The 27,225-nt window shown below is 51.9% G+C and overlaps 1 protein-coding gene across 1 annotated transcript; it reads right to left on the bottom strand.

The window, feature by feature from the left end:
* On the bottom strand, positions 1 to 26,306 carry UPB1 (beta-ureidopropionase 1). Its single transcript, XM_057491581.1, has 10 exons — positions 26,100 to 26,306; positions 20,144 to 20,315; positions 18,320 to 18,407; positions 12,380 to 12,474; positions 10,069 to 10,230; positions 8,187 to 8,356; positions 4,329 to 4,410; positions 3,308 to 3,350; positions 1,985 to 2,139; positions 1 to 360 (listed from the first exon to the last, which is right to left on the bottom strand). Exons 1-10 carry the CDS (start codon positions 26,201 to 26,203, stop codon positions 277 to 279), a joined length of 1,155 nt encoding a protein of 384 aa, XP_057347564.1. The 5' UTR covers positions 26,204 to 26,306; the 3' UTR covers positions 1 to 276.
* Positions 26,307 to 27,225: the final 919 nt, after the last annotated feature.

A 27,225-nucleotide genomic window follows, 5' to 3' on the forward strand; every position in this document is an offset into this window, starting at 1 on the left:
ATATAACATAAAATTAGTCAGTTTAAAAGATGCAATTCAGTGACATTTAGTACATTCACAGTATTGTGTGTAACAATCACCTCTATTTAGTCCCCAAACATTTCATCACCCCAGAAGGAACCTCTACCCATTAAGCAGTCACTCCTCATTCTACCCTCCCCACCTGGGCATTTTAAGCTCATCTGGACAGCAATGTTATCAGCATCACCAGGGAGAACTGGACATGTAAAGCCTGATGTACTTGCTGACCTGCTGGCGGTAGGTGGTGAAGGCCAGCTACTCTTTCACGATATTGGGGCGATAGTTGGGTTTGATGGCTTCCGCAAGCTCCTGCACATACATCTCATATCTGCCCGTCATCTGAAAGCAAAACACAGACATACTTTAGAGGTTCCTGGGTTGTGAATGGCCCTCACTTTCTTGCCACCACCTCTGCCACTGGAGGGCAGCAATGAGACAGAAATACCAGAGGAAGGCTGGTAGGACAATTTCAGACTACTGTAAAAAAAAAAACAACACACACACACAAACAAAAAAAACCCCGGTGACCTCTTGGCACAGATTCGGGTGCCATGGCAAAGATCACAGATGTCAAGATGACTCACACCCCCCGCCCTCCTGCTGGATGACTGTGATCTGCCCATCTAGAAAGTGTGGCCTACCCTGAAGGCAGGAGGGCTCTCCTGGGGTCCTACAGAACCCCAGAAAAGCAGCCTACAGCCCAGAGGAGGGTAACCTGCGCTAGGTCACCAGCCAAGAGTGGAGGTGGCTGGGATTTACACTCCCGTCTCCTGGTTCCAGGTCTGGAGGTCTGTCCACTCCATGTGGCATCTCATCATGGACACAGATGGAGGCTGGGAGAAGGCAGAGGTGGGGCTGGGAAGCCCACCTGGAATGCTGGCCCCCTGGCAATGCTTCCCTCCATCCCAAAGCCTCGACAGGAATTCTTGCCCATCACCGTAGCGTGGGAGGGCTTCCACTTTCAAAAAGTTATTGAGAAAACATTGTTTATTGATTCGATTCCAACTTCTAATTTGCATGAAATCCTACATTAATCTAAGCTTCCCAGGAACAGGAAACAGGCCAGGAGACTTTCATGTGGGCACTGCCTTGTTTGTCTGATGAGGATCTGAGACTCAAGGAATGCACTCAAGGACCCACACCTAGGTAAACGGGGAAGCCGGGCCTGGAGCCCGTATCTGGCCAGATCTGAAGCCCTGGTTCCTCCCAGACATGCTGATCAGTCATGACAATGTGACATGCATTTGCATGACAATTTGCTTACAGATGGGTACTGAGTTGGTAGAAATACTGCTGGACACTAATACAGCAAACTCCATCTGCAGCCATGATGAGATGCCGCATTCCCGGGAGCTCAGGCCATGGCTGTCACTGCCCCGTTCCAAAGGTGGGCACTTAGACTTCTCCCATGACCCCTGATGTCACAGGGTGTTAGGTCATAAAGGCTACTTGGGAACTTGAGTGAAGCCTCTCATTTTACAAAGGCCTGGGAGCAGAAGGGGCTTAAGGTGACTGGGCAAGGGGGTGACAGAGCGAGGTCTAGATTCCATTTCTCTACATGACCCATTTCCCTCTATTGTCAAGGCCTACACTGTGGGGCCTGGCCAGACATGCACATTTATCTTGTGATAAGCGTAAAGGCCTGGAAAGGAAAAAAGGATTAGAGAAGCCAGTCTACTCTATTCTCTGGACAAATGAAATTGAGATTAATTTGTTTGAAGGTGCCCAGCATCTAAATCAGCCAAGAGGAGAATTTATAAAGGTCTGCTGCCTGGCATCACTTGACCCAGTGGCTCCTCCTTCTGCACCAGCCCTGAGGGGCAGAGACCGAGTCCTCTGGCCAACTTGGAGCCTCATGCGGCCATCCCCGAGGGTGAACCCAGCAGCCAAAGTTCTCCGCCCTGAGAGCAGGCTGAGGACCCGAGGAGAGGAGTAAGGCGGCAGCAGGGACTCGGGGACCCACCCTGAAGTTCCAGATGTCACTCATCTGCTGGCAGAGGTTGAGGTTGAGCTCAGCAACCAGGAGCCCGTCCCGGTTGCGGGAGAGGCCGGGAGTGCGACTGCTGTCAGGCGCTGCCACGTAGCTCGAGCCATAGAAGTAGCCGAAGTCCCGGTGAGCTTTGCAGGAGCAAAGGGAAGCACCATGAGCCCCCACAGGCACACAATGGGCTCTGTGGAGGGGCAGACACAGAAAGGGATGCCAAGACAAAGGGTTCATGCCACCCTCCCCCGCATCTGCTAAATGCTGAGGCCCGAAATGACCGGCCTCCCTCCTTAGGCCTGAAGGCTCAGTAAGTTGCCACAAAAGTCACCCTCAGAGCCCCCAGCTCTGCCCGTGGAAACATTTCTAAGGGTCACCCTTGTAGAGGTGTTGGCATTTGCTCCCAACACCAGGCACCCACAGCCCATGGGAGTCACATGGCTCTGCAGGGCTTCCAGGGTGACCTGCTCCTTGTGGTGGCCCCGCGCAGTGAGCTGAGGCTCTGCCCTCGCCCACTTTGCCAGCCGTTCCCACCTTCCATGCCTCAGGCCCCTCACCAGGGAAGTGGGGCAAACAGCCTCCCTGTGGGCATGTAAGGAGCAGGTGAGGGCAGTGCAGGGCCCGGCAGGCCCCCAGTGGACCTCATTTCCCTGCTCTGCTGCACCTCTCTCTGCAGGAAGCTAACTGTCTTGGAGACTGAAAGTCTGGGTCCCCAAGTGGAGCAATCTGGAATCCTTAGGTTCTGGGTAACAGACCTGTTCAGTCTCTCAAGCATCCCAGGGGACACCCTGAGCTGGCGCGGACACCTGCTAGATGAGGAGGGCACCTTCCCTCCCACATTCCCAGCCCGAGAGGTAGGACAAGGGGCTGGGGGATCCCCAGCAGAGGTGAGGTGGTACCTGCCCTCAGATCAAACAAGCTTCAGATGCTAGGAACCCAAAGCAATCTGGGCATTGGTACAGCGTGGGTGGGGAGGGGCCAGGTGGACAAGGACAAAGGAAAAGAGGGATCTGAAGGGTGAATAAAGCACCCCCCTTTTCAGGGAGCTCACAAGAGGCTCTCCCACACCCTGGTCTGTCTGCACACTAATGCCAGGGGAGGGAGGGCTCCAGCCCCCTGGATCCCATCTGGGAAGTGAGGGGTCACAAGGTCAGGACCCAGGCCAAAGCCAAGCAGAGCCCACCCCTCTGAGGTGCCAGATGCGCAGGCCTGGTCTGCGGGTGGACCCTGCCCGCAGGAGGTGGACGGAGAAGGGGGCGGTGAGATCCTCTCCTCAGTGCAGCCGCCACGGAAACTTGAACATACCTTTCTTCCCATCTCCAGAGGTGAACTCGTTTGGGAAGTGCTCCTGCGAAGCAAAAGCAAGGTGACGCAAACCCATAGTTGGTGCCACCATTGAGTTCACCGCAGAGTCAGGCCGAGCGGGGTCAGCTGAGCAACAGTTCACGTGAGACGGAAGGGCTTGGCACTGGGCAGCCAGCAGGTGCTTACAAGTGCCCCTGCTGAGCACCCAGCACTGGGCCCTGCAGGCGGCCAGTGGGGCTGGAGAAGCACGGTAAAGACCTGGACTTCGCCTCTGGGATGTTCACCCTCTAACGGCAGCAAACCCCAACGCTGCGCCGGTGGGGTCTCAGGGCTGTGGACGCACCGGAGGCTTGCCTGCCGGAGGAATAGGCAGCCCAGGGCCTGTGAGAGCGTAAGTGGGAATCCACACACCGTTTTCAAATGTTTTCCCCAAAGCCTAATGGAAACGGCCCATCAGGCTGTGACGGGGTCACATGGGCTAATTAAAACATGGAATATCCTTATGCTGCCAGAAATTAGATCGACTTAGTGTGGAAACCTGGGTTATCTCTGGCTGATCAGATGCTCTGATTAGAGGTTGACATCTGATGAATAAGGAGGAAGAAGAGTATTATGTAATAAATGGATCATGTTTGGTAGTTAGAATTGCTCAGTGCATGGGGTCAATAGGGAAAAATATGAAACCAGATACTTGGTGGTGATAGGGTGAGAACCTTTCAAAATGGTTTCAGCTAAAAACAAAAATAGAAACAGAGGAATGGCATAGTGATATCTTTACAAGTAGCAGACCAAGCCAGCTTGCCCTCTTCTGGGACTCTATGATTTGTGGCACGCACACAGAGAAGGAAGAGAGGTGTGGCCTGTCCCCCCAGCAGGGCCGGCAGACAGTAGCTCCTTTCTCTGTGGCCTTTGCTGGTCTAAGAGACCACCCCCCAGCCCAGCAGGCAGCTTATCACTCTGTCCCCTCCCAGCACACCTGGTTGACCGGGCCAGGGAGGCTGGCCAGAATGCAGGGACTCACCTCGCCCACACGGTTGATGGCACAGGTGAAGCAGTGATTGGCGATGGCTGCGTTTCGGGCCTCGATCGGCCACAGGGACTCACTAGGAGAGAGGAAGGAGAGGAACCAGGTCACTGATGTCCTTGCCAGGCTTGGTGGATGCTTGGCCCCGAGCAATAGTCAAGTTGCCAGCTTTTCTGGCGTGTGGTGGGGATGGCTAGGGAGCCTCATATTCGTGGCTGACCCTGAACCCGCAAGGTGGCCAGCTTCTGTACACGGTGTCCCATGCTCAAGCCTAAGCAGCCTTTGGGAGGGTGGGCGGCTGCTGCAAGCAGGAGCAGCCCAGGGTCAAACCCTCGCCCTGAGCCTCAGTCTCCTTTCTTGAAACTTCCTCAAAGGGAGATAAAGGCTGCCCCTGCAGGTGAAGCTTCTAGAGTACCAGAAGCTCCAGAACTGCTACTTCTCACTCCCTCCTCCTGGTCTGGGCGAGGAACCCTCCTTTCAGGCAGGCAGAGCCTCATCTGGTGAATGTCGGAGGGAGCTGGAGGCAGCGGGGCTCGTGCATGGCACTGGGAGGGTTCTAACGGCCTGTCCTAATGCCTGTCCTGCTTGTCGTTTGCCTTGCAAAGCGGTCTCCAGAGGAGCGCTCAGGCCAAGCGGACTGCACCTGAAAGGAACCTTAGGTAATGGAATGGGGGCTAGATTCGGTAGCAGGTGTCTGTCTCCCACCCCGTGCTGGGCCCCATTTCCCAGAGCCTTCCTGTTTTCCTCTTTAGTTCCCTGAGTCTCTAAGCAGGGGCTCACTGGTTCTCTAAGTGGCCCAGGAAGGAGGCAGCCCAAAGGCACAGCTGAGCTGGGGCCTTTCTCAGTCCAGCACCCGCAAAGGAGAGGACCCGGCAGGAACCCATGCCCCACCTGGAGACCGCGCCCTTCTGCAGCCACCAACTAAAATGGCCTTCTTGTCACTAATTATCTCTTGTCTGAGGAACAACATCTTTAAGATTCTGGATTGACAGGCATAATGCCCACTTAGAAACACTGAGTGACTGGGAGCAAAATGCCCTGGAATCTTCCTTCAACGTGCACCTGGTTTAAACCAGGGAGTAGGTGGAGGGGGTGGGCGCTTGTCACAAGCCTAATTCTCAGGAGGATTCACGAGTCTGGGGGAAAAAAATCACAGGCTTGATTGAGGGGACTCATTTTGCTGCTTTTCTCCCCCAGCTGCTAAGCCGAGCTGACAAAACTTTTAAGAAAGGATTTTTATAGAAACACACCCGTAAATGACATTTTCAGGAATTAAATAGACAGTAGCAGAGCGAGTGCCATAAAACATCTTTCTTGCAGTCCTCCAGGCAGGGTGGGCTGCGTAGGACTCAAACCTGCAGCCGGCAATGAAAGTTAGGCTCAAAACAAGCAAGGGAAAGGCACCTAGAGGTTCGGGGAGCCCAGCACATGCAGAAGTCACGGGGACACCCCTGCAGGGGGCAGAGGAGGAAAGGGACATCTGCCACATTCCCAGGGTGGCTACACAGCCCCTAAAAACAATCACAGTTAGGGGGCAAAATGCAGGAAGGGGCTGGGATATATCGACTTCCTGATTAACCCACATACATGGCAGAAATCTGCGACCACATGGGCTGTCAGGATGACTCAGTTCATCAAAAAGCAATTCAACTTTATTGTGTACTTAGAACTGTGGGACCCCAAAATGAGTGAGGACATCCTAACACACAGGACAGTGTATATGGGGGACTGGTGGCAGGGGGCACAGGAGATGCCAGAGAAGGGGATGGGTTGTTCTGGGAGCTGATGTTTGTGTATGGCTGGTGATTTGCCCAGTATCATACTTAAAAACACCATCAATTCCACAAACAATCATTTATCATTTTAAGGAGATCACCCAGAATCCCGCCATCCTAACAGACCATCTGTGGTCATTTTTCCAAACTCTCTGATCATCCATGGCAAAAGATGTTTACAGAGTTCTGACCGCAGCCTGGAAACAGCCTCTTTTGCTCACGGGCTCCTGCTGTGATGCTGCATTGATCTTCATAATGACTTTTTAGTGGCTGTACAATAACCCGTGGAAGCGACAGGCTGAAACAGACCTGGGCCTGTCATTGCTCTCGCTTCTGGCTTGTCTCTCATTATAAATAAAGCTGCCAGAAACATCTTCACGTGTACAGCTTTTTCCTCCTCTTTTAGACACTTCCTTAGGTAAAGTTCTAGGAGCATAATTATCTGGTCAAAGGGTGTGAACATTTTAGAAGCTCACGAAGCATAGTGCTTCCCAAAAGACTCATGATCATTTTAACTGCCGGCCTCACCACACCATGGAAAGCCACAAGTTGAATGATTGTTGGCTGAGGAAGGAAAATCAATAATTTTTAATAAGCTTAATAGGCTGTTGAGGACGTAAGTGGTTATGTGCATATTACATAGGGGTGCTTCTGTTTGCTTAATTGGGGCTGTAAACACCCAAGGGAGTGTAGCGTCAGGGAGGTGGCCATCTGAGTCTGAGACCATAGCTTTGCCTGCCCTGGCCCAGGAGCTAGTTCAGGCCCAGGCTGACTCAGGGCGTTGGCTTCAGTTTCCTCTAGGGACCCTCTGGGGAGCTGGAACTTACTGGACATCTTACGCATGGCTGGCAGGAGGGGGCTGCTCCAGGGTGGCCCCAAGGTTCTAGCCAGATGCCGTGGCTGGATGAGCTGTAATCACCCTAAGTCACAAGTGCCAATCACAGTCATAATGACCAAGCCACCACAAGGCCCCGCGGGGGTTCTCTGCGGGAGAGCCAAGATGGCTCCCCTGCTACCCAACCACAGCTCTCCTGGACACAGGCAGATGCTCAGGTGCACGGACGGGGCAGGGGACCTGAGGGAGCCACAGGGTTTGCATGCTGTGCAAATCGGAATGCTGAGGGGAAGTCACACTTGAGAAGGGGACACAGTGCTTATAAGAAAAATTAAATGTCAAGTTCTGACATTTAGAAGAAATTCTATTGAAATTTAGTTGTGAGAAGGGACAAGAGTGACAGGTATGGGCCGGAAGGGAACTCAGAGCTGCTCCCCCACAGAGGGACCAGGGGCTGTCCCCTCCTCTGCAGCCCCCTCCCTGAGGGGGCGCTGGCATCTAGGACTGCAGAGAGGGAAAGCCAGCACCTCCTGACCCAGGAGTCCTGCTTGCAGGAAGTGAGTTGAGGAGAAAGATATTTGCACACACATTCCTAGAGCTCTGGTACTTGTTAATGATGCAAAACTGGAAACCACCCAAACACTCAGCCGCTGGGGAAGAGGAGCAGCGGAAGTGTAGTCACACTGGGTCATGCTGGCTCACTCGCCATTACTGACTGAGGGGCCTCCAGGGTCCTGCTCAGGGGCTCAGGGCTGCCAGGGCCCACCCCACTGCCCTGGACAGCAGTTTTCTATTTGGGAATAAGGCTAACACCTAAACATGTGTTAGGTGTCACAAGAAGTTAAAAACAAGCTTCAGAGCCACTTGGCTGATCTGTTAGGGAGCCTCAGCCTGACTCCCCCATCCATTCCTTCTCTTGTCCAGATGTCTGCCCTCCGCACAGCGGACGCTGCAGACACGAGGCTCAGGAATCTGCAGTCCCCGCTTCCAGAGGTACAGTGGCTATGCCAGGGATGGAGGCAAAGCTGGCCAGGCACCTACTACACCCCAGGTTCTTTAGAAGAGAAGAAGCTGCCTAAGTGCACAGCACACAATCCCAGGGTTCAGGCTTGCCAGATGTCCTGGTGGTCCCACCCCCCCGCTGCTGTTTACCAAGCCCCTCCCCTCTCCAGGCCATGCAGCCTGGCCATGGGCCTGAGACAGCTGGCCCCCAGGACCCCTCCCGAATCCTGCCTGCCGAGTGACCTGAGGGCTCCGATGGTGGCCGAGGGGTTGAAGATGATCTCGGCCCCGTTGATGCTGTACATGAGCCAGTTGAGGGGGTGGTGCCGCCCATAGCAGATGTTCACCGCGATCCTCCCAAACTGCGTCTGAAACACGGGGTGGCCCAGGTTTCCCTCCATGTAGTAAGTTGACTGAAAAACAAAGGGCCATATAATGCAGCCTCTCAGCTGTGACATTTCCCTTTCCTTAGACTTGACATAAGAAGAGGACTGTCGCCAATACTCCAAAGCAACGCTCTTGGGTGTGACTCTAAATTCTGTAATTTCAAGATGCCAAAAAATCCCCCCCACCCTCCCAAAATGAACCCAAGAAAAACCAGACAATCGCTACAAGCCAACCCAAAGGGGAAATCACCATGGCTTTTGCATTTAGCCACAATTTCTTTTGTGACATGTCAAAAAATCCCCAAAGCAACTTCTCGTAGTATTTCAAGGATACACTTTGGTTAGGTTTCAGTCATGGTACAACAGAAGGCAGATTGTCTGGTCACTGTTAACATGAGTTGGTTAATGTCCCCAACAGCCATGTGTACCTATAAAGAATGTCAAGCTGAAGGGACTGGGAGCTCATCGGGGCAGCTGTCACCTGCTGGGGAGAACCCACAGCCCGGGGGCTCACGTAACTCGCCCAGCTGATGAGGACCAATCTGACACTAGAACTCACCCCCAGGAGGTACTCTTCTCCACAGAGCTCTCTGGCATCCTGCCCATTGCTGTGGATGGCCCTGTAGGGCAGGCAGGTGGCACACGGCCCTGCCACCCCTGCCCCTCCGCCTGCCCCCTCAGGCTGCCGGCCCTGGGAATTTCCATGGATGGCACTGTGGGGGACTGGACTGGGGTCTACTTGGGGTCCCAAACAGACCTGTTCCTGGAACATTCGTCTCCTCCTACTAATATTGCAAGGGTCGGGCAGCAACCAGGATGTGCACATGTGGTGGACATTGGGCCAGATCCTGGTGTGTCGAGACAAGCCCTTTACTATCTACAGGGAGCTAAAGATTAATCCCAGGGTAAACAGCCGGGAGGCATGCCTTCCCACCCCCAGCTCCAGCTGTTACTGAGAAACACTGGGCTCTTCTTTTTCCCCGGGGGAACCTCGGCTAGCTCTGCAGATGATTCCTGATCTGCCTGACCAGCCTGAGGGTGGCAGGGACCCTCACCATCAGGGAGGGCCATGGAGGACTGGGGGCATCGCATCCTGCATAACTATTTTTTTCAGATCAAGTCCAGATTTCATATCTAGTAGGTGGAGCTCACTTCCCTCCTTCAAATGTCCACCCCCACATCCTACCCACCCATAAATTTGGCATTAACCAATCAAAACAGCTCCACTGACTTACACCCTGCTCACAGACACACAGCCCTATCTACCACAGGTGCACAGATACACATGTTCAGCCACTGTCTCCCAACACGTGGACACGGCTGACTGAGACCCCACGTGAACCACAGACACGGACCCTCACCCCCCAAATAAGGACTAGACTATAGGGACTAGAAAGGGGCCACAGGAATCATTTCACATTTGTACACTGTTTATTTTGGTTTTAATTTATATCCTACTTACTTCAGAGATAATTTCAGAAAGCTAAGTCAGGTCCTATTAAGAAAAACCAGCCCTCTGTGCTGAAGGTGTTTGGGACTCGCCTGGGCATCCCACCTGAGTCCCATCTGCCCTGTGGGGCGGGGCCACGGCAGGGGGCCCCAGGCATTGCAGCCACACTGTGTTCCGTGTTGTGCGACTTGATGTGATCTGACCCAGAACTTCCCTCACAAAAAGGCCCAAGGAGATATGCATACAGAAGGGCAAGCCAGCTGGGCCGGTCATCTGGGGGGCAGCTCACCTCATTGAAATCGCCCACTCTGGGGATGTGGTTTTTCCTGGTTTTACCAAGGATGGCTCCAGAATTGGAAATCACCACGGCTGTGTTCCACAAAATGTCGCCATGCTCTCTGTCTCGCTCCAGGATGGGGGATACCACCACCAGGTCGTGTTTCTTTGCCAGCTGGAAAAATGATGAAGATCACGGAGTCCTACTTTCAGATCAACTGTCATTGTTTCTCATTGAAGAAGTCAGTGATCCTCCTGAATAACTAGACTTGGTTCAGAGCTTTCACTTGCATTTGCCCTTTGGAGGACTAGATGCCAGTGTGTCCTGATGTCTAAGCTCAGCTAAATGAGAAAAGTCATCATCCCCGGGCACTGCTGGTGGGAATGTAAAGTGGTGCGGCTGTTGTGGAAAATAGTATGGCAGTTCCTCAAAAAATTAAAAATAGAACTACTCTGTGACCCAGTAGTCCCACTCCTGGGTATATATACAAATAATTCAAAGTAGGGTCTCAAAGGGAAATCTGCACACCAGCGACCACAGCAGCACTCTCACAACAGCCAAAAGGTGGATGCAACCCAAATACATGGCTGGAGGGTTGGGCAAATCCATATAATGGAATAGTCTTCAGCCCTGAAAAGGAAGGGAATCCTGTTGCACGGATGGCATGGATGGCATCCTTGACCTGGATGAACCTTGGCATTATGCCAAGTGAAATAAGCCAAACACAAAAGAACACATTCTCTGTACAAGTTCACTCACGTGAGGTCTCTGAAGTCAAACTCATAGAAACAGAAAGCAGAACGTTGGTTACCACAGCTGGGGCCAGAGGAAAGTTAGCTAATGGGCACAGCATTTCAGATTCACAAGATGAAAAGTTCTGGAGACCCCTTCTACACCACTGTGAATGTACCTAACACCACTGAATGGTACGCTAAAAATGGTTATGATGGTAAATTTTATGGTATGTGTTTTTTACCACAATTTAATAAAAACGAGTAAATCATGGTACTTCTCATCTGTACCAAAAACAAAACAAGACTCTTTGACAACAAATTCCTTTTGTCTCCAATGAGAACATATACCTGGTGACCATCTGGATGAGCAGCCCTGGATGGTCTTCTGTTCTCAACTCTAATTAGCCTGTCATTTCCTCTGGCTGGAATGACAGGAGAGAGGGAGAGACACAGTGAGAGAAGGAGATGTTTCAGGGCATGTGAGGGAGGCTGGGGTCCCTGGTCCCTTCTGATGCCCACAGGTGTCCCTTGGTACCAGTCCTTATCTCCACTCCTCCTTTCCTTTTCCTCCAGCCCTGGTTCAGGTGTGTTATCTGCAGTCACCTCCTAACCAGTCCTCTTCCTCTTCTGTCCGCAGCACAGAGTCAACAACCCAGTGAATGGTGATTTTTTCCCCAGAGCTCGAGAATGCTGACGTGTGGAATCACATCCGTCTAGACCAAATCACTATGATTACAGCTCTGCTCAAAAACACCCTAAATTACATGCATAAAGGCTGAAATGGGACAAGAAGAAATGGAAGTTCTCTGGTTGCAGGTGAGAATAAGGATATGCTACCATTTGTAACCTCTTTGAATGTTAGGGGTTTTTGGATAACTGCTTTATTAGGATGTAATTCATGTAGCATAAAATCCATTTTTATAAAACGTGCCATTCAGTGGTTTTCAGGACATTCACAGAGTCGTGCATCCATCACCACAATCTAATTTCAGGACATTTTCATCACCCCTGATGGAAACCCCATGCCCATTAGCAGTGACACCCCCACCCCCACCCCAAGCCTGTCAGCCACTACTCTGCCTTCTGCCTCCATGCATTTGCCTATTCTGGACATTTCATATAAATGGGATCATACAACACATATTATGAGGCTCTAATAAAGAAAAATGAACACCAGTGTCTATGCTAATGAGATGAGTCCTGCAGAGCAGCCTACATAACTCAGGCAAACAGCAAGGTGAACAGCAGAGCTCCAGACAAGGAACAGGCCTTGCTGGTCCCTGAGCACCAGCCCTGCCACTTACTGGCTGTGGGACCTACTGTGGGAGTCAGCCCCAGGCCACCCTCCCTGGCTGCAGCTCCCTCACCTGAAAAAGCCACTAAGGTCCCTTCTGGCTCTGAAACTGCGATTTTAAGTGAAAGCACACTAAAAAAGGGCAGCAAACAGTCTTATCTGATTTTATCTGGCAAAACAAGCACCAAGTGTGTGCATTTTCCATGGTGAGGCGCCATGACGCCCAGCAGCTGCGGCTGGTCGGTGACCCACATGTGATGGGCAGCTGCTGCCAGGGCAGCAGCTGACGTCCCACCTTCTGACAGAATCTGGTGGTGGGCCCGTCTTCTGCTGACTCAGCAAACTCCGTCCAAGGAAGCTTCTCTCTCGTACAGAAAGCAAAGGGCATAGCTGTGAAGGGGAGGAAAGTCAGAATCATATCCAATGCTTATGGCCCCTGAGGGGGGCTCCTTGGCCCAGCAGTGGAGGGTCTCCACAAGGGAACACAGCCCCAAGGGCCTCGGCCTAGCTTCTGAGTCCTGTCCCTGGCTGTGTTGCTGGGCAGACCTAACCTTCTGGGCTTTGTGATAAAACAATGGGGTGGGCCAAGTGTCTTTCCTATGGTCTTAAAAGCAATTGCAGCAGGGACCTGAATAGGTACCTGCACACCCACCTTCACTGCAGCACTGCTCACAAAAGCCAAAAAATGGAAGTAACCAAAGTGTCTATTGATAGATGAACAGATAAAGGAAATGTGGTCCATCCATACAGTGGAATATTATGCAGCCATAAAAAATGAAGGAATTCTGACACATGCAACAATATGGGTGAACCTTGAAGCCATTATGCTAAGTGAAAGAAAATAGTCATAAAAGAACAAATGCAGTCAGATTCTACTTACACAGGATCCCTAGGATAGGTGAATTCATAGCGATGGAGAATAGAGTGGTGGTTGCCAGGGGCTGGGGGAGGGGAGGGTGGGGAGCTGTTGTTTAATAGGAACAGTGTCTGTTTGAGAAGAAGAAAAAATTCTGGAGAAAATGGTAGTCATGGTTGCATAATGTGACTGAACTTAATGCTACAAAACTGCTTAAAAATGGTTAAAATGGTACATTTCATGTCAGGTATATTTTGCCACAATAAAAAAATGTGTTTAAAAAAATTTGCAAAAGGTACAGCCCCAAACTGTTCCCAACCAGCAGATCCTGAGCTGCTGGCCAATCTGTAGGTTGGTAAGAGCACAGCCAAGACTCTTTGGGGAAAGTATCAGAGAGCCACTGAGGATGGCACGGGGACCCTCAGCATGTCACCATAAGGATGCTCCTCCTCCCAGGGACAGGGCAGCTTCTTCAGGAACAAGGAAAGCCACTCACTTAATGACCCCATGATAAGTTTGGGAACCACTGGATGGGCTGAGCACACCTTAGGATAAACGCATTCTTCCTGTGATTCCTGGCTAGATGCCAGCAAGGGGCTAATTCAACAGGAAATTTCATTAAACTGGCTGATGTCTGTTTTCAAATAATAGGTACATATATATATGCAGTGACAATTCCAAGAACCCTAGATATACCAGGTTCAAAATGGCAGTTTCCTTTGGGTGTGTGCCAGGGGGAACTGTATTGGGGGGCACCATGGACCTTTGGCTGTGTGTGTCCTGTCACTTCACAACCTTGTCCACACTCTTTAATATCCACCAATCTAATGGTATCTCCCTGTGACTAAATATGAGTCTCCTTATCACCAGGGAGGTGGAGCACCTTGCCACACGGTCACTGGCTTTCTGGATTCACCCTCTAGGCAATCTTGTTCATACCCTTTGCCCATTTCCTACTGGGCTGTCTGTCTTTTTCTTCTTGACTAGGAGCACTGAATCCCTTGTTTGGAACAATTCCACATACTCTTTATATCTTCCTCCTCCCAATAACCCAAGTCCATTCCTTACAGAGGAGTTAGCTTAATGGAAGCTTCCAGATGCTTGCTATTGTCCTGGTCACTCTGAACTGACAAACCTGTTGGGAGGGTTTGTGGAAAGCTGTGTGATGTGACTGTCAACGGCTTTAACTGGTCATGGCATGGGATGTGTGGCCAGTTTGGGGGTGTTAAATTATAGCCCACCTTTCCCAAACATGGCCATGTGCCCAGACCTGGTAAAAGGCAGCTTGTCCTTGATAACCCCATGAAGAAGGTGTGACTCTCCTGGTTTCACTGAGAAGGAAGGGAGACATCCGCCTCCCAATTCCTTCCAGTCTCAGGAAGCCTGGTCTGAAGATGGGGCCGGTATGAAGAGGCCCCCAATGGCATCACCACCATCCTGGCCCCCAGGGACAGCTAAATGGGCAGCAGACTCTGCCAACAAAGCCCCAGGGGCCTCTGCACCAGGCTCAAGACTCTCCAGGCTCGCCTTTGGTGAAGAGGGATGAACTATTTTAGGGAAGCCAACAATAAAGCTGTTGATAAACAAAAAAAATCCTTAATGACCATTCATTCTCAGCTTTCAGAGCATTAGAAGAGACTCAAATACCCCAAGAGAATAAAACCCTTTTGGATTTCATTTCAGGTTGCTAAACTCTCCAAATTTCTCCATTTCCATTTTAAAGGCTTCTTTTCCTGTTTATACAACCACTATAATGTAAACAAACTTCCAAAAGAAGGATGTGGAATGGAGGGTGGAGGAGGCTGGCTGCAAAGTCCCAACTACAGTTTTCAGATTAGAGGAGAAGGGGGTTCCCAATTCATTGAACCAACAGTCCAGAGTCAGGCTCTAGACTTAGACCAGGTCCTGCCCTCCGGAGCTGCCACCCTAGACAAGGGAGCTGGATTATAACCTGGCATGGCCACACAATGCACTGAGTGCTCCGTTCTTTGTAGGGGAGCTCCCAGGGCCCCCCAAAGGAGGAGGTGTCTGTGGTAGGCCTTGAGGGGCTGAGTGGGGGTTTTCCAGATCCAAAAAAGGGAAGAAGTTGGTTAAACCATCCAACAAATACTTTTTCATTTTTGTCACACACCAGGAATTGTTCAAACCACTAAAGATAAAATGGGCTTTTATCTTTAGTGGAAGGAATGGATAAACCAAATGTGGTCCATTCACACAACGGAATATTATGCTGCCATAAAAAGGAAGGGCATTCGGACACATGCAACAGCACGGATGGTCCTTGAAAATATTTTGTTAAGTGAAATAAACCAGATACAAAAAGACAAATACTGTGTGATTCATTTATATGAGTTACGTGGAGTAGCCAAATTCATAGAGACAGAAAAGTAGAACAGTAGTGATCAGAGGCAGGGGTGTTATTGCTAAATGAGCACAGAGTTTTTAATTGAAGATGATGGAGGTTTTGGGTATAGACAGTGATGCTGGTTACACAACTTTGTAATGTATTCAATGAAACTGAATTGTACACTTACCAATTGTTAAAGGGATAAATATAATGTATATATATTTTTACCACTATAAAATAAATTTAAAAGAAAAAATTAAATGGAACTTCTGGGTGCAGATGGCAGATTGGACACACACCTTTGTTCTTTTTTGAAACTTCACCAGATGACACTAAAGGGATTTTTATGCAAATGTATAAACCCACAAGGATGAGGCACTAAGAGAAGGACAACAGCAACAAAATGTGGGAGGCTGGAGAGCTAAGGAATGGGCTCAGATGTCTTAGTGCAGCTAGAAAACTCAGTCCCCCCAGCAGTGCAGGAGGCCAAGAAGCACCCCATTCTCTACCACATACCCCTCGAAAGATCAGGAGCCTGAGGCACTGCATAGCTCTGAGGGTGGGTGCAGGGATGAGTGACAAACTAGAAGGATTGGTTGCAAGTTTTCTTAAGAAGCAGTCAGAAGTCCAGTCCCTCCTCCTCCCTGGCTTGAGGCTGGGATGTCCCCTCCCACCCCAGCAGAAAGATAGAAGTTTATTCTCTGGAGACAGTTAAGGAGGGTTTCTGGTCTTGGGGAAGCCAGAACAGATGAAAATGAATAGAGTGTCAAAAACAAAGGCATTAAGTAAATATCAGCACACTGGAACCCTGCCCTCTTTCTCTTCTTTGCAGGAGGTAAGAGAACTCTTCTCTGGGGAATCTGACCAACTTGAAAAGAATGATCCAAAGACACTACAATGGGGATGGCCTAACAAACAGATAAATAAAGACATCCTATCATGAAGCTCATTGGAGAGGCCCCTCCCACAAACTCAGAGTTTGCAATCATGTTTTAAATCCCCAATTCTTAAAATATAAGCAATCAGGGAAAAAAGAGGCTAATTTGGAGAAAGTAGGGAGAAAAAATGTTACTTAATATCTTCAGAGATAAGAGAAGATATTGCAACTATAAAACAAGAACACAATGTGAGAAAACAGGAACTTTCAGACCAAAATAATTATTGTAAATTCAAAATATGATAGCAGAAATGAAAGACTGAATAGAAGTCTGAATGACAAATTAGAAAAGATCTATCATATAATTGTGGAAAAAGAAAGAGATGAAAAAATAGAAGGAAATACAAAAGAAAATTAGGGATCTAGTACAGGGTTCCAACATCCTAATAGTAGGAGTATCAGGAAGAGAGGAAAGAAAAACGGGGGAAAAAATCACTAATGAAACAGTATAAGAAAACTTTCTAGATCTGAAGAACCCAAGTTTCTAGACTGAAAGAACTCACTGACTGCCTAAAATAATGGATTAAAACAGATAACACAATGGCACAGCATTATGAAAACCCAAAGTATTAAAGTATAAGAGAAGATCCTACAACCTTCTTGAGAAAAATAAACAGGTCACATACAATGAGTCTTAAATCAAAATGGCATTAGACTAGTCAACAATACCCAAAGCCAGAAGACAATGAAGCAAGGTGTTGAAACTTCTGAAGGAAAATTATTTCTAACCTAGAATTCTATACCCAGTGAAACTATCAAGCAAGTTGCCGGAGTAACATATTTTCAGATATGCAAGGTCTCAAAGAGTTTACCTACTATATGTTGCTTCTCAGGGGACTACTCAATCAAAAAGCAAGAAAAAGGAAGGTGTGAGATAAAAGAAATACAAGAGCAAGGAAAAGAGACATCCCAGGATGACTGTGCAGGAAAATCCCAAGCTGCCTGCTATGCAGCCAGCACAGTGGGCAACTGATTCAGACCAGAGCAGTCAGAAGGCTCCGGGACATATTCCCCCAAGGAGATGGAACCAATAGACTACTTCACATGTGTAAACCTCTTAAGGGGATTCAGAAATCTGGGAGAAAGTTTGGGGTAGAATTTGGGGTAAGTATGTAGAAAACAAAGCAGACTCCAGGGAAAACAGGGAAAGTTATTCAGGAAAAGAAATCAAAGTATATGAAATAGCTTGGCAGAGAATGGATGGGGGACAAGAAATGTACATGTATGTAAAGGGGTCAGAAAGACACAAAGGACTGATTCTATCTTCTTCCACAGTGGGAAGTCAAGAGATAATGCAAAACTGAAGAATTAGGAAGCAGCAACACAAAGGTAAATTCATAAAGAACCAGCTAAGAGTAAAAAGTAGTTGCCTCTGGGGAGGAGGAAGCTATTTTTTAGTAATAGGCCTTTAAATCATGTGACTCCAAACCATGAGCATAGATAACTTTGATAAAGATAAAAATAAAGGTACATGGTACCAGGAGTATATTGCAGGGACTTAACTTCAGATAGGGAGATGGGCTCGTTCTGAGGTCTGAAGGTTGGATGGGTTTAATAAGACTAGGGGAAGGGGCCCCATGCCAGGCAGAGGCAACAGCTGCTACAATGGCCGGGGAGCATGAGAAGGTGTCTTGGCAGAGTGGAGGATCAGGGAGGTCAGGGCAGAGGCCAGCAGAAATGAGGCCACAGAGGTGTTGCAAGAACAGGCTATGCAGTACAGAGTCTCACTTCATAAAGATCTTTCCTAGGTGTGGAGAGCCTGTTAGAGGGCGTCAGGGTGGAGGGCACAAGGAGACCAGCAGGAGGCAATCACAGACGCTGAGCCAGGAGCTGACGGTGCCTTGGACCAGGGCAGTGGGAATAGGGTGGGGAGGAAGAAGTGCGTGGCTTCACTGTGGGAGAGCTGACAGGACCAGACAGCAGGCTGGGGCATGAGGGGGAGGGAAGGCAGCTGGGTTCCTGGTACTGTTGACGAAGAACCTTTCTATGGATGAGAAAAGGAGATTCTCAGAAACCGAGTAGCACTCTTGGTGACACTGAGATAATACACAATTGTTGGGAGGCAGCAGAGAAAACACCCCCAAGAGAGACTTACTCCACGCTTCCTGGAAGCAGATGATGTTCACTCCGCACATCGCTGCCACCTCTACAATGGTTTCCATGCGCCGGTGAAGGGCAGAGACCTGGCAATTTTAAAAGCGAAGATCAGAACCCATGTACTTCTATTGGTTGAGACCATTTTTAGAACTCATCCCAAAGCACATGTACAACCCCCCACCAGGCCAGCTGCTACAGGATAGGCAGAGCAGTGGGTTCCAATAGTATTTTGTGCTGTCATTAGGTCCAAAATCTGCAATAAAAGGTGGAGGTGCAGAGGCTATGGGGTCCCACACACACTCCACTGCCTTTCTGAGCCCTGGTTCCCTCACCTGGAGAACGGGAACACTGCCTGCCCCATAGGGTTGCTGAGAGGGCAGGAGGAGGTCGTGTGCTGCTTACTGCAAGGTGGGCCCACCGTACACTACGACCATCTCTGGGGCTCCCTCATCCTGCCTCAAGGCTTCGGTGATGCCTGTCCTGACACTTCCAGTTTCCTGTATCTTATCATCGAATGACTTGCTTTTCCCAGCTGGGCCTTCTGTTAGGAATGTGCTTCTCCCTCCACCCAGTCTTCCCTGGGTGTATCATCCATGTCACATGTTGCCCACAGAGGGTACCGAGGTACCTCGACCCTCCCTGGCCTACATGTGCTCCTCCAGCAGTGCTCTTCCCATTGCTGTCATGTTCTTCCTCTGTTTGTCACTTCCATGACCCCAAGCTTTCCTTGGGGGCAGGAGGAAAGCACCCCATCTCAGTATAACACCTGGAAGGAGACATTCAGAAGTGTTTGTTTATGGAAAGACCAGAGGAAGCAGGGGTACATCCTGGAGAGCGCAGCTCTTTCTGATGCGCTGTCTCTCCCCTCCCTGTGCACACAGGAGCTCCACAGATAGTTGCTGGGTGCTGACAGGGTGCAAAGTGTGTCCCCAGGTGCTGCAGGGGGAGAAAAGCATCCCTGCCCCTCACCAACTGCAACCTGGGATGGCCGAGAAGATGTAGTCACAGTCAGCGAATCCAGCAACAGAAAGTGAACAGAGAACTGGGAATCTTTTAATCCAACAAAAGCACAGGAAGGGCCAAAAGTGAAAAACAGCGCAGACCCCGACCTGGAATCCAGCTGACCTTAGGCTTCTCGAGACTCCCTAAGAACGCACAAGCATGCTGCATACTGAGGAAACCTCTGCAGAGAAGGCCTGGGGAGTCTGGGCAGCGGGAGCAATGCTGGGAAGTGTATACAGCCGATCCCCTATGTCTGTGGCAACATGTTTCTTGAGGGAAATACCAGGTGCTGTCACATTTACATTCCACTGTAAGGTCATGAGCAAATGCCTATCATAATACAGCAACCCTGCAAGTGCCATCAGCTAACAGACATGTGGGTATAAGTGAGCCCCTGCCCTTGGGATCAAGGCAAAGGAACACATGGACGGACACACGAGTCCTGAGCAGTATGTGCTGGCAGGCGGTCTTCGGGTGGGAGACTGAGAGGCAGGAGTTCCCCGGAGGGAGCATAGGCCAGACAAAAGGGCATCCTCCCAATTGGTAAATGGAACTTCAGATCAATGGCAGGAGAGGAGGTGGACAAGAAGGTGGAAGGAGCAGTGAGAAGGGAGAGCGAGGCAGGAAAGCAGAGGTGCCAGGAGAGAGGGAGCTGGAGATGCAGGCTGCGGAGAAGGGGGGCCGCCAGAGCCGAAACGTCTGGTGTTCGCTCAGGACGCCTATGGACCCAGAGGGGGCAGCCAGCCAGACTGCGTGCGTGCTCAAAACACAGAGCAGGCCACGGCCCTGTTTATGTGTTTATGGTCAAAAGAGGCTGCACCTGTTCCATCACAGGGGCGTCTGCAGGCAGGGCGGTTCTGGTCTGAACGAGCCCCACGCGCACAGTCCGAGGCTCCCTCAGCTGCTCCTCCGCTGCCTCGAAGGCATGTCCCTGTAGCTCAAAGTCCCCTGCAGAGGCAGCCACCAAGGCCTTGCCAGGCAGAGGGAGCTTCCTGAAAGGGCAGAAAAGAAGAGGTGGGATGATTTGCATGAGGTCTGCTGAATTTAACACCCCCCTCCCCACAGCCTTTTACCAGGTACAGCAGAGGTGGGACATTCTGTCATGCAGGCACACAGAGGGGGCCAGGGCCAGGGCCCATGCGTGGGGGGCTGGAGTGTGGGCCCAGGAGGGGGACAGCAAGGGCCTGGCCCGATGGAGAACCAACACTACACTAAGTGTGGACTTCAACTGATAGTCACTGGGGATACTTGAGCAGGGAGGTGGCAGGGTCAGGCCTTGAAAAGGGGGGCAGTGGGGTGGGAGTGGCAGGGTGACCAGTCAGGAGGTTGATATTTTACCTTTGCTAAAATCAGGGTGGGGATTAAAGCATCGGTGGTAAGCACAGAGGAGAGGGAATGGATTCCCAAAAATGGTTGTGGCCAAGAATGAGAGGGCTCTGTGGAGCCAGGGGGTGCGGTGGGCTGTTATAAGACAGAGGGGCTGCTGAGGACGAGGCTCAGGAGACGGCTGGGAGCAGAGGCCACTGCTGACAGCACTGCTGAGGGTCCTGCAGCCATTTGCCACTAGGATCACACGTCTCCAGTGACTGCCAGCGCCATGCCCTGCTACTGCCCCTGCCCGGGGAGGGGGCAGTTCCACAGCCATGCTGGGTGCGCTCAGTGGGGCCCTGGTGTCCAGACCAAAGGCCCAAAAGCAACCACCCTGGTTTGTGGTTTATTAACAAAGGCAAGTGGATTATTTATGAAACCTTCCACCAAAGTGACTGTTGGTCAAAGAGCAAATGCCTCCTGAGACCTGTTGAGCGCTGGCACCCAGGTGAAGCGGCAGGGGTCCAGGAAGGCCTTACCATCTAAAGGCAAGATGGTTATGAAATACTCAGCGAACACATCAAAAAATAACCTGACAGCCATTATCTAATAATAATATTTCTCTCCTACTTTAAATCACTTTCTTAAAAACGTTTCTTTCAAAATCACAGCCCTGTCATCCCAAGCCCCCTGTCGCCGCCCCCTGCCAGGTGGCTTCCATGTGACAGCCCTGACAGCTCCGAGCTGGGTTCCGCCCCTGACAATCAGCCTGCTTTTCAACAGTCAGGGTTCCGTGTGCTTCAGCAGGTAGGAAACAGCAGCAGTGCCCACACAGCGCCTCCCGCTGCGGTGACTCCTCAGAGGCAGTGCCCCTGGCCCCAGGAGGAGCCTGCCACCCCCCAGCAGGCTTCAGCCCCGGATGAGTCAGCCTGGTGGACAGAAGAGGGCCCATCCCCCGGGGGGTGAGCGCTGGCATCCCTCAGCCTCTGGCCATCTCTCTCCCGTCCCCTGCCCACAGCTGGCTGCTTTCCCCATCTTCTACCACCACCACGACCTCCCTGCCGCCTCACTTCTATGCTGTGTGGCCTCCGCCCAACACCCCCAGCTTTCTACGGGCACTCATTCTCCCAGGTCCCCGGCGAGGCAGTCCAGGCCCTCCACCCTCACCTCTCAGCAACCCCTGCCCTCCTGTTACCCATCCTCACTTCCTGCCCCACTTAGTCTTGGAGAACCCAACCGACCCTGGAGTCCCATTCTGTAAACAAGTGCTGTGCCCACTGAAGCTTGGCATGGGGATGCATGCGGACACAGGCCGGCCGTGGCCCAGAGAGGCTGGGACCAGGAAAGGAGCGAGGCTCACGCGGGACTCCGTGCTCCCTGCAACCCTCCCCGGGTCCTTACAGTTGGCTTTCTGTCCCTCATCCTGCCACTAAGGCCCCACCCCTCGTGGCCTCACCTCTAACCTGATGGAGTAAAGTCCATCAGCTCCTGTCCTGGCCCCACACCCCCTCCAGGCCCGTCCCCCAGCCCCCACCTCTGCCACCTGGGTCCCGGCAGACCTCGCCTCAGAGAGCCCAGGGCCTGTCTCCTCAGCAACCTCTGGCTTCTGGAACTTCATCTTTCCTGCTCTAATGGCTCTTTACCATCAGCATTTTAAATAATTAAACTAGAGCTGTGCTACAAAAGAAACACATGCTCCTGGGGAAGAAAAATCACAGTAGAAATGGAGCTCCAATGAAAAATGAGTTGCCCTTTCCATGCCACCCCCAAACCCCAGTCCTGCACCTCAGAAACAATGTTTCGTGTATCTTTCCAATATTTTCTCTGTATGTATGCATCACATATACAACGACTCTTTGTATATTCTGCTCTTCCCTTTCCTCCCCTTTTCACTTAACAGTATGCATAGCTTGGCTATCTGTCTCTACAGATCTACCACATCCGCCATTAAAGCTATCTGAATCGCTCCCACTACAAAAAAAAAAACAGGAACAAAAAAGGAGGGAAGCAGGCTCCATACAGGTCCCTCTTGTTACCTCCCCTGCTCCCTCCCTCCGCTGTCCACCCCTCCCTCTGCAGGGAGCTTCCCTGAAGCCCTCCCCTCCCACACCTTCCACAGGCCCCTGATCCCTGGGCCCCCCTCCCCACTGCCTGACCACCGCCAGGCTTCTAGCTGCTAAAACCAGGGGGCGCCCTGCTATCCTCATCCTTCTCGACCTGCCTGTGCAATATGACACTCTCGTCCCTGTCCTGCTGAGTGTCCTCGATACCCACCATCCCCATGTCTTTGCCTCTGAGTCTCCCACAAAGTCTCCACTTCCTCCGACCCCTTTAACATGGGCCTCTCCCACTCTGCATCCACTCCTCCACCTAGAACGACCATTTCCAGAACAATCCCAAGCCCACCTCTGCACAGTCCCTGTAGTGAGTTGAATTGTGGCCCCCAAAAGATACGTCCTCGTCCTGACACCTGGAACCTGTGGATGGGACCTTACTGGAAAAAGGATCTCAGCAGATGTAATTGAGGGTAGCAAGGTGAGATTACCCTGGATTATCCCGGTGAGCCCCAACTCCAGCGAGTGACAAGTATTCTTACACAAGATGCCCAGAGGAGGGACACAGGGAGAAGAGGAGAAGGCACGCAGAGACGGAATCAGAGGCTGTGGCGAGGCCACAAGCCCAGGAGCACAGGGAGCTGCCAGAAACTAGACAAGGCAGGGAAGGATTTTCCCCCAGAGCCCCTGGAGGATGGCAGCCCTGCTCACTTCCTGATTTTGTGCTTCAGAACTGTGAGGATAGATTTCTTCTGGTTTAAGTCACCCAGTGTGTGGTAATTTGTTACCGCAGCCCTGAACAGCGTCCCCAGTTCGATTCACCAGCCTGCCCCAAAGCTGCTGTCATCAGAGGCGGGCCCCAGCCACCTGAGGTCCCAGCCAGAAGCAGCAGCGCCTCTGCCTGTTGGTTATCCACACCGCCCCTGACTTCCCCGAGACCTCCAAAACCCTTCCTCCTCTCAGCCCCCCACGCACTCTTTACTCTAGGCCGCCTCCTTTGTCACCTGCCCTTTGCAGATTCTTGAAGGCTCCCACCACGGCCAGGACAAGGCCCACTGCCTCCGCGTGGCACACAGAGCGCCTGGGATCCGTGCTGGCGACTCCCGCCTCCCCTCCTGGGTGATCCCCACAGTAGTCTACACCCGCAGTCCCCGAAAGGGCATAACCTCTAGCATCTGGGCCTTGGCCTGGAGAACCTGAACCCATCCTGTCTCCAAACCAACCCCTTCATCGCCGTCAGGATGCAGCTCAAGCATGGCAGCACAGGGAAGCCTTCCTGCCCTGCTCCCCCTCCCCCATACATATACTCTCTCCAGCTCTCCTGGCATCCCTATTTCACAATGTAGAATAACCATCATAAGACGGAAAGCCCCTGGAGAGCAGGAACCAAGGCTTACTCATCCTCGCACTCCTAATACCCAAGACAAAAATAGATGCTCAATAAATGTTTGTTGAGTGAATGAGTGCTTCTTGGTTCTGGCTGTCTTAAAATTGAGAGTCAATGTTCCTTAGGGATTTCATCTGTCTGGCAAAGGCCCATTTAGCTCATTCACTTAGGAAACATTTACTAAACATCGCCTTTGTGTTGGGCACAGCAAGCAGTTGGGAGAGCAGGTGGTCTTGTGTGCAGCTCAGTGGAAGTCCAGAGAAGGGGCTGAGGACTCAGGCTCCATCGGGCCTTCTCAGAGGCGGCCGTGTTTGAGTCACGCTGTCAGAGGCAAGCAGGGTTTAAGCAGAAGGGTTTTTAAACGACCAATAATTTTCCATCCCCAGTTCATAAGTTCACAAGCCTGTTCATAGCCAAATCCCACCCAATCACAAGGACTGAGCAAGTAAGAACGTTTATACCCTAGAGGTAAAAGCCTGGAAGGGTTCAGTGCTGACTGGAACACAACCAAGGGAAATAGGAAAAAGAATGGAAAAGGAAAGGCATTTACTCAGTTATATTGAGCCAAGTCCCAGGATGAGGTCTGGCGGTCATTGGTCAGTGGACCTTGGCTCCCATTTTACCTTCCATTATAATAACCCCTCCCCACTCTGGAGTGATCCAAATGTTACCTCTTGCAAGGTAGTCCTTACCCTGATCTCTAGAATGTGCTTCAGCCGGTCACCTACACGGGAAATTTATTTTGCTTTTCCTAAGACTCTTGTGTGTTACCTCTCCCTGACACCCAGAAGCAATCTCCATCTTCTTCCCAGGAGAATGTGCCCACCTCATCCTTAAAACAAACCTATTCCCATCCCTAGAACTGTAGCCTAAGACGCCCCTTGCTTTAAGACATCTTTTTTGGGAGCCTCAAATCTAAAAGACTAGTGAGCCTTCCCTAAAAGGAGGTGGAAAATAGTAGTCTAGCATGAGCATACTGGAGGGGATGCAGAACACTTTTCAACAAAGTTCTGTACCACATCCACCCTCAAAGGCAATTGTTCTACCCTGACTGTCCACTAGCAGTGAAAACACTCATGGATCTGAGATCTGGCCTCCCTGCAGTAACTCCACAGCAGCTGGTGGCTGGAAGCCACTGATGCAATCAACACCCACGAATTTCAGATGAGTTGATCAGGTTCCTGCCTGGAGATCACTGCCACAAGGTCAGGGAGCACAGTCTGGCTGAGCTGGGGAAGCCCGCCAATGTGCAATGAAGTGGAGAGACACTTAGTCAGGAGCTGCATGGGATCAGAGTTGGGGCTTCATTCTAAGGGCCATGGGAATCCCTTACAGAGTTTTAAGCAAGGAGCAATAGGATATGACTTACATTTTCTGGTTGCTTTGAGAAAAGTGGACTGAAGAAACAAGAGTGGAAGGGGAAGTATCTTCCAGCTTTGTATACTGGGTGTCCAGCAGGGTACTGCCCCCAGAAAGTCTTAGCAATGCCCACAACTCAGTGGTGGAAAAACATTTGCACTGGGCAAGGTAGCTAACTTCTGTGGCTTCCCAGTGGGAAAGGAGGTTCCTTCGCCAACCAGATTCAGGCAGCCTCTACCTTCATGGGTCCACCAGAGGCCCAGTCACTGCAGGAAAGAGGGGCTAGGACCCGGCAATCGATTAACCTGCTGGGAGCTCCAGCTGCAGGTACTGACCTAGACACTCACAGGACGCAGCTGGTGACTGGAAGCAGGAAAGGAGAATTGGGTAGCCACAGGGAAAGCCCCGGAAAGTAAAAGACCATCCTTTCCCTTCAGGTTTCGGGTAACTGGGAGACAAGTGGCTTATAGGTCACTCCAGGGTTGTGCAACCCGAGAGCCCCAGAGCCCTCACATCTAGACGTTCTATGGTCTCTGCTCTCCGGCTCAGTACTTCATCACCGACCCCCCAGAGCTTTCCAGATCTTGAAGCACTCTCCCCGGTCCCTGAGACCCACACTCGCTGGCCTCAAAGTCCACCCCCTCCCTCCCAGCCTATGGGCCCCAGACCTGGTCTCCTTGCCATAAAGAATGCGTTTCACCTCCCGCAAGTCTGCGGGTGGCAGGTGCTTCTCCAAACACTCCTCCAAGGACTCCCACTCCGATCCCGCCATGTTTGGAGTCAAGTACCGACGTCCGGGCCCCAAAAGCCTGCCCTCTGCCCGCAGCAGGAGGTGGTGGTGGCCAGGCCCGCGCAGGCGCCCTCCCCTCCCTCGCGCCAGGTCGGCTCCTGGGGACTCCTGTGAGGACACGCCCCCTCCTCACGCCTCTGTGGGGCGCAGCCAATTAGCATTCCAGGGCTTCGTGGATGGGCCCGCCCCTTGCCCTTCGCACCAACTCGCGCGGGGCACGCCCCCTCCGCCGGCGGGGCGGCTCCGAGCCCTCGCGCCTCAGGCGGACGCCGCGGGCTGAGGCTGCTCCCTCCCGCCGCCCTTGGGGCCCCTCGAGGCCGTTCTTTTGGCCTCTTCCTTGCCTTCGGGTTCGGGGCAGGACCGAGAGCCTGGGACAGGCAACGAGTGAGGTTAATTGGCCGGCCCGCCGCCGGCCTCCTGCGCCCTCTCGGGGGTTCGCGGGGCCGGTTCCGCCCCCGTAGGCAGGGCCGCTCCCCGCCGCGACTTCGGCCTCAGGTCTGCGGAACGGGGCCAGCGAGCCGGGCCGGCCCAGCCCTCGGATTGCGGAAGAATGTACGGGACGAGTCTCAGGGTCCAGGGGCGGTCGGCTGCTCCACCGGCTCCCCGCGCCCCTCATCCCTGAGAACCCCCAGCCCGCGAGGCCGGCCGGGCGCCAGACCCGGGCGCGCTGACAGCGCTTGAGCGCAAGGTCACGTGCCCCCACGCGCTTTCGTGGGGTCAATACTGCAAGGGCTGCGTCCCCGGGCAGCGGCTCACGCCTGGGCCTCCGGAGCCCCTGCGCTCGGCCGTCCGCAGTGGGTGTGCCCCTGGGCGCTTTCCTGGGAGCCGGAGCGCTTTAGCCGGCCGGAGCCTCTTCCAGTTACTGTCGATGCGGAGGGTCCTGGTCCTTCAGGAGCCGAAGAAAGCGCTCTTTTCAGCTCAGCGGAGAATTAAGATAGAAAGACCAGCCCGACTCTGGCAGGCAGCAATGGGGAGGGAACTTACGGGCCCAAATCCTAGATTAG

Source organism: Manis pentadactyla, chromosome 14 (assembly GCF_030020395.1).
Source record: "Manis pentadactyla isolate mManPen7 chromosome 14, mManPen7.hap1, whole genome shotgun sequence".
Taxonomy (NCBI): domain Eukaryota; kingdom Metazoa; phylum Chordata; class Mammalia; order Pholidota; family Manidae; genus Manis; species Manis pentadactyla.

Bases quoted from the DNA above. Each gene is read 5' to 3' on its own strand.
- UPB1 (XM_057491581.1), bottom strand. From the start codon at position 26,203: ATGGCGGGATCGGAGTGGGAGTCCTTGGAGGAGTGTTTGGAGAAGCAC. The intron at 4,411-8,186 runs GTCACTCGGCAG...CCTCTCTCCTAG, and splicing joins GCCACCATCGGAGCCCTCAG to TGAGTCCCTGTGGCCGATCG. The intron at 2,140-3,307 runs GTATGTTCAAGT...GCTCCTGCAAAG, and splicing joins CTCTGGAGATGGGAAGAAAG to CTCACCGGGACTTCGGCTAC.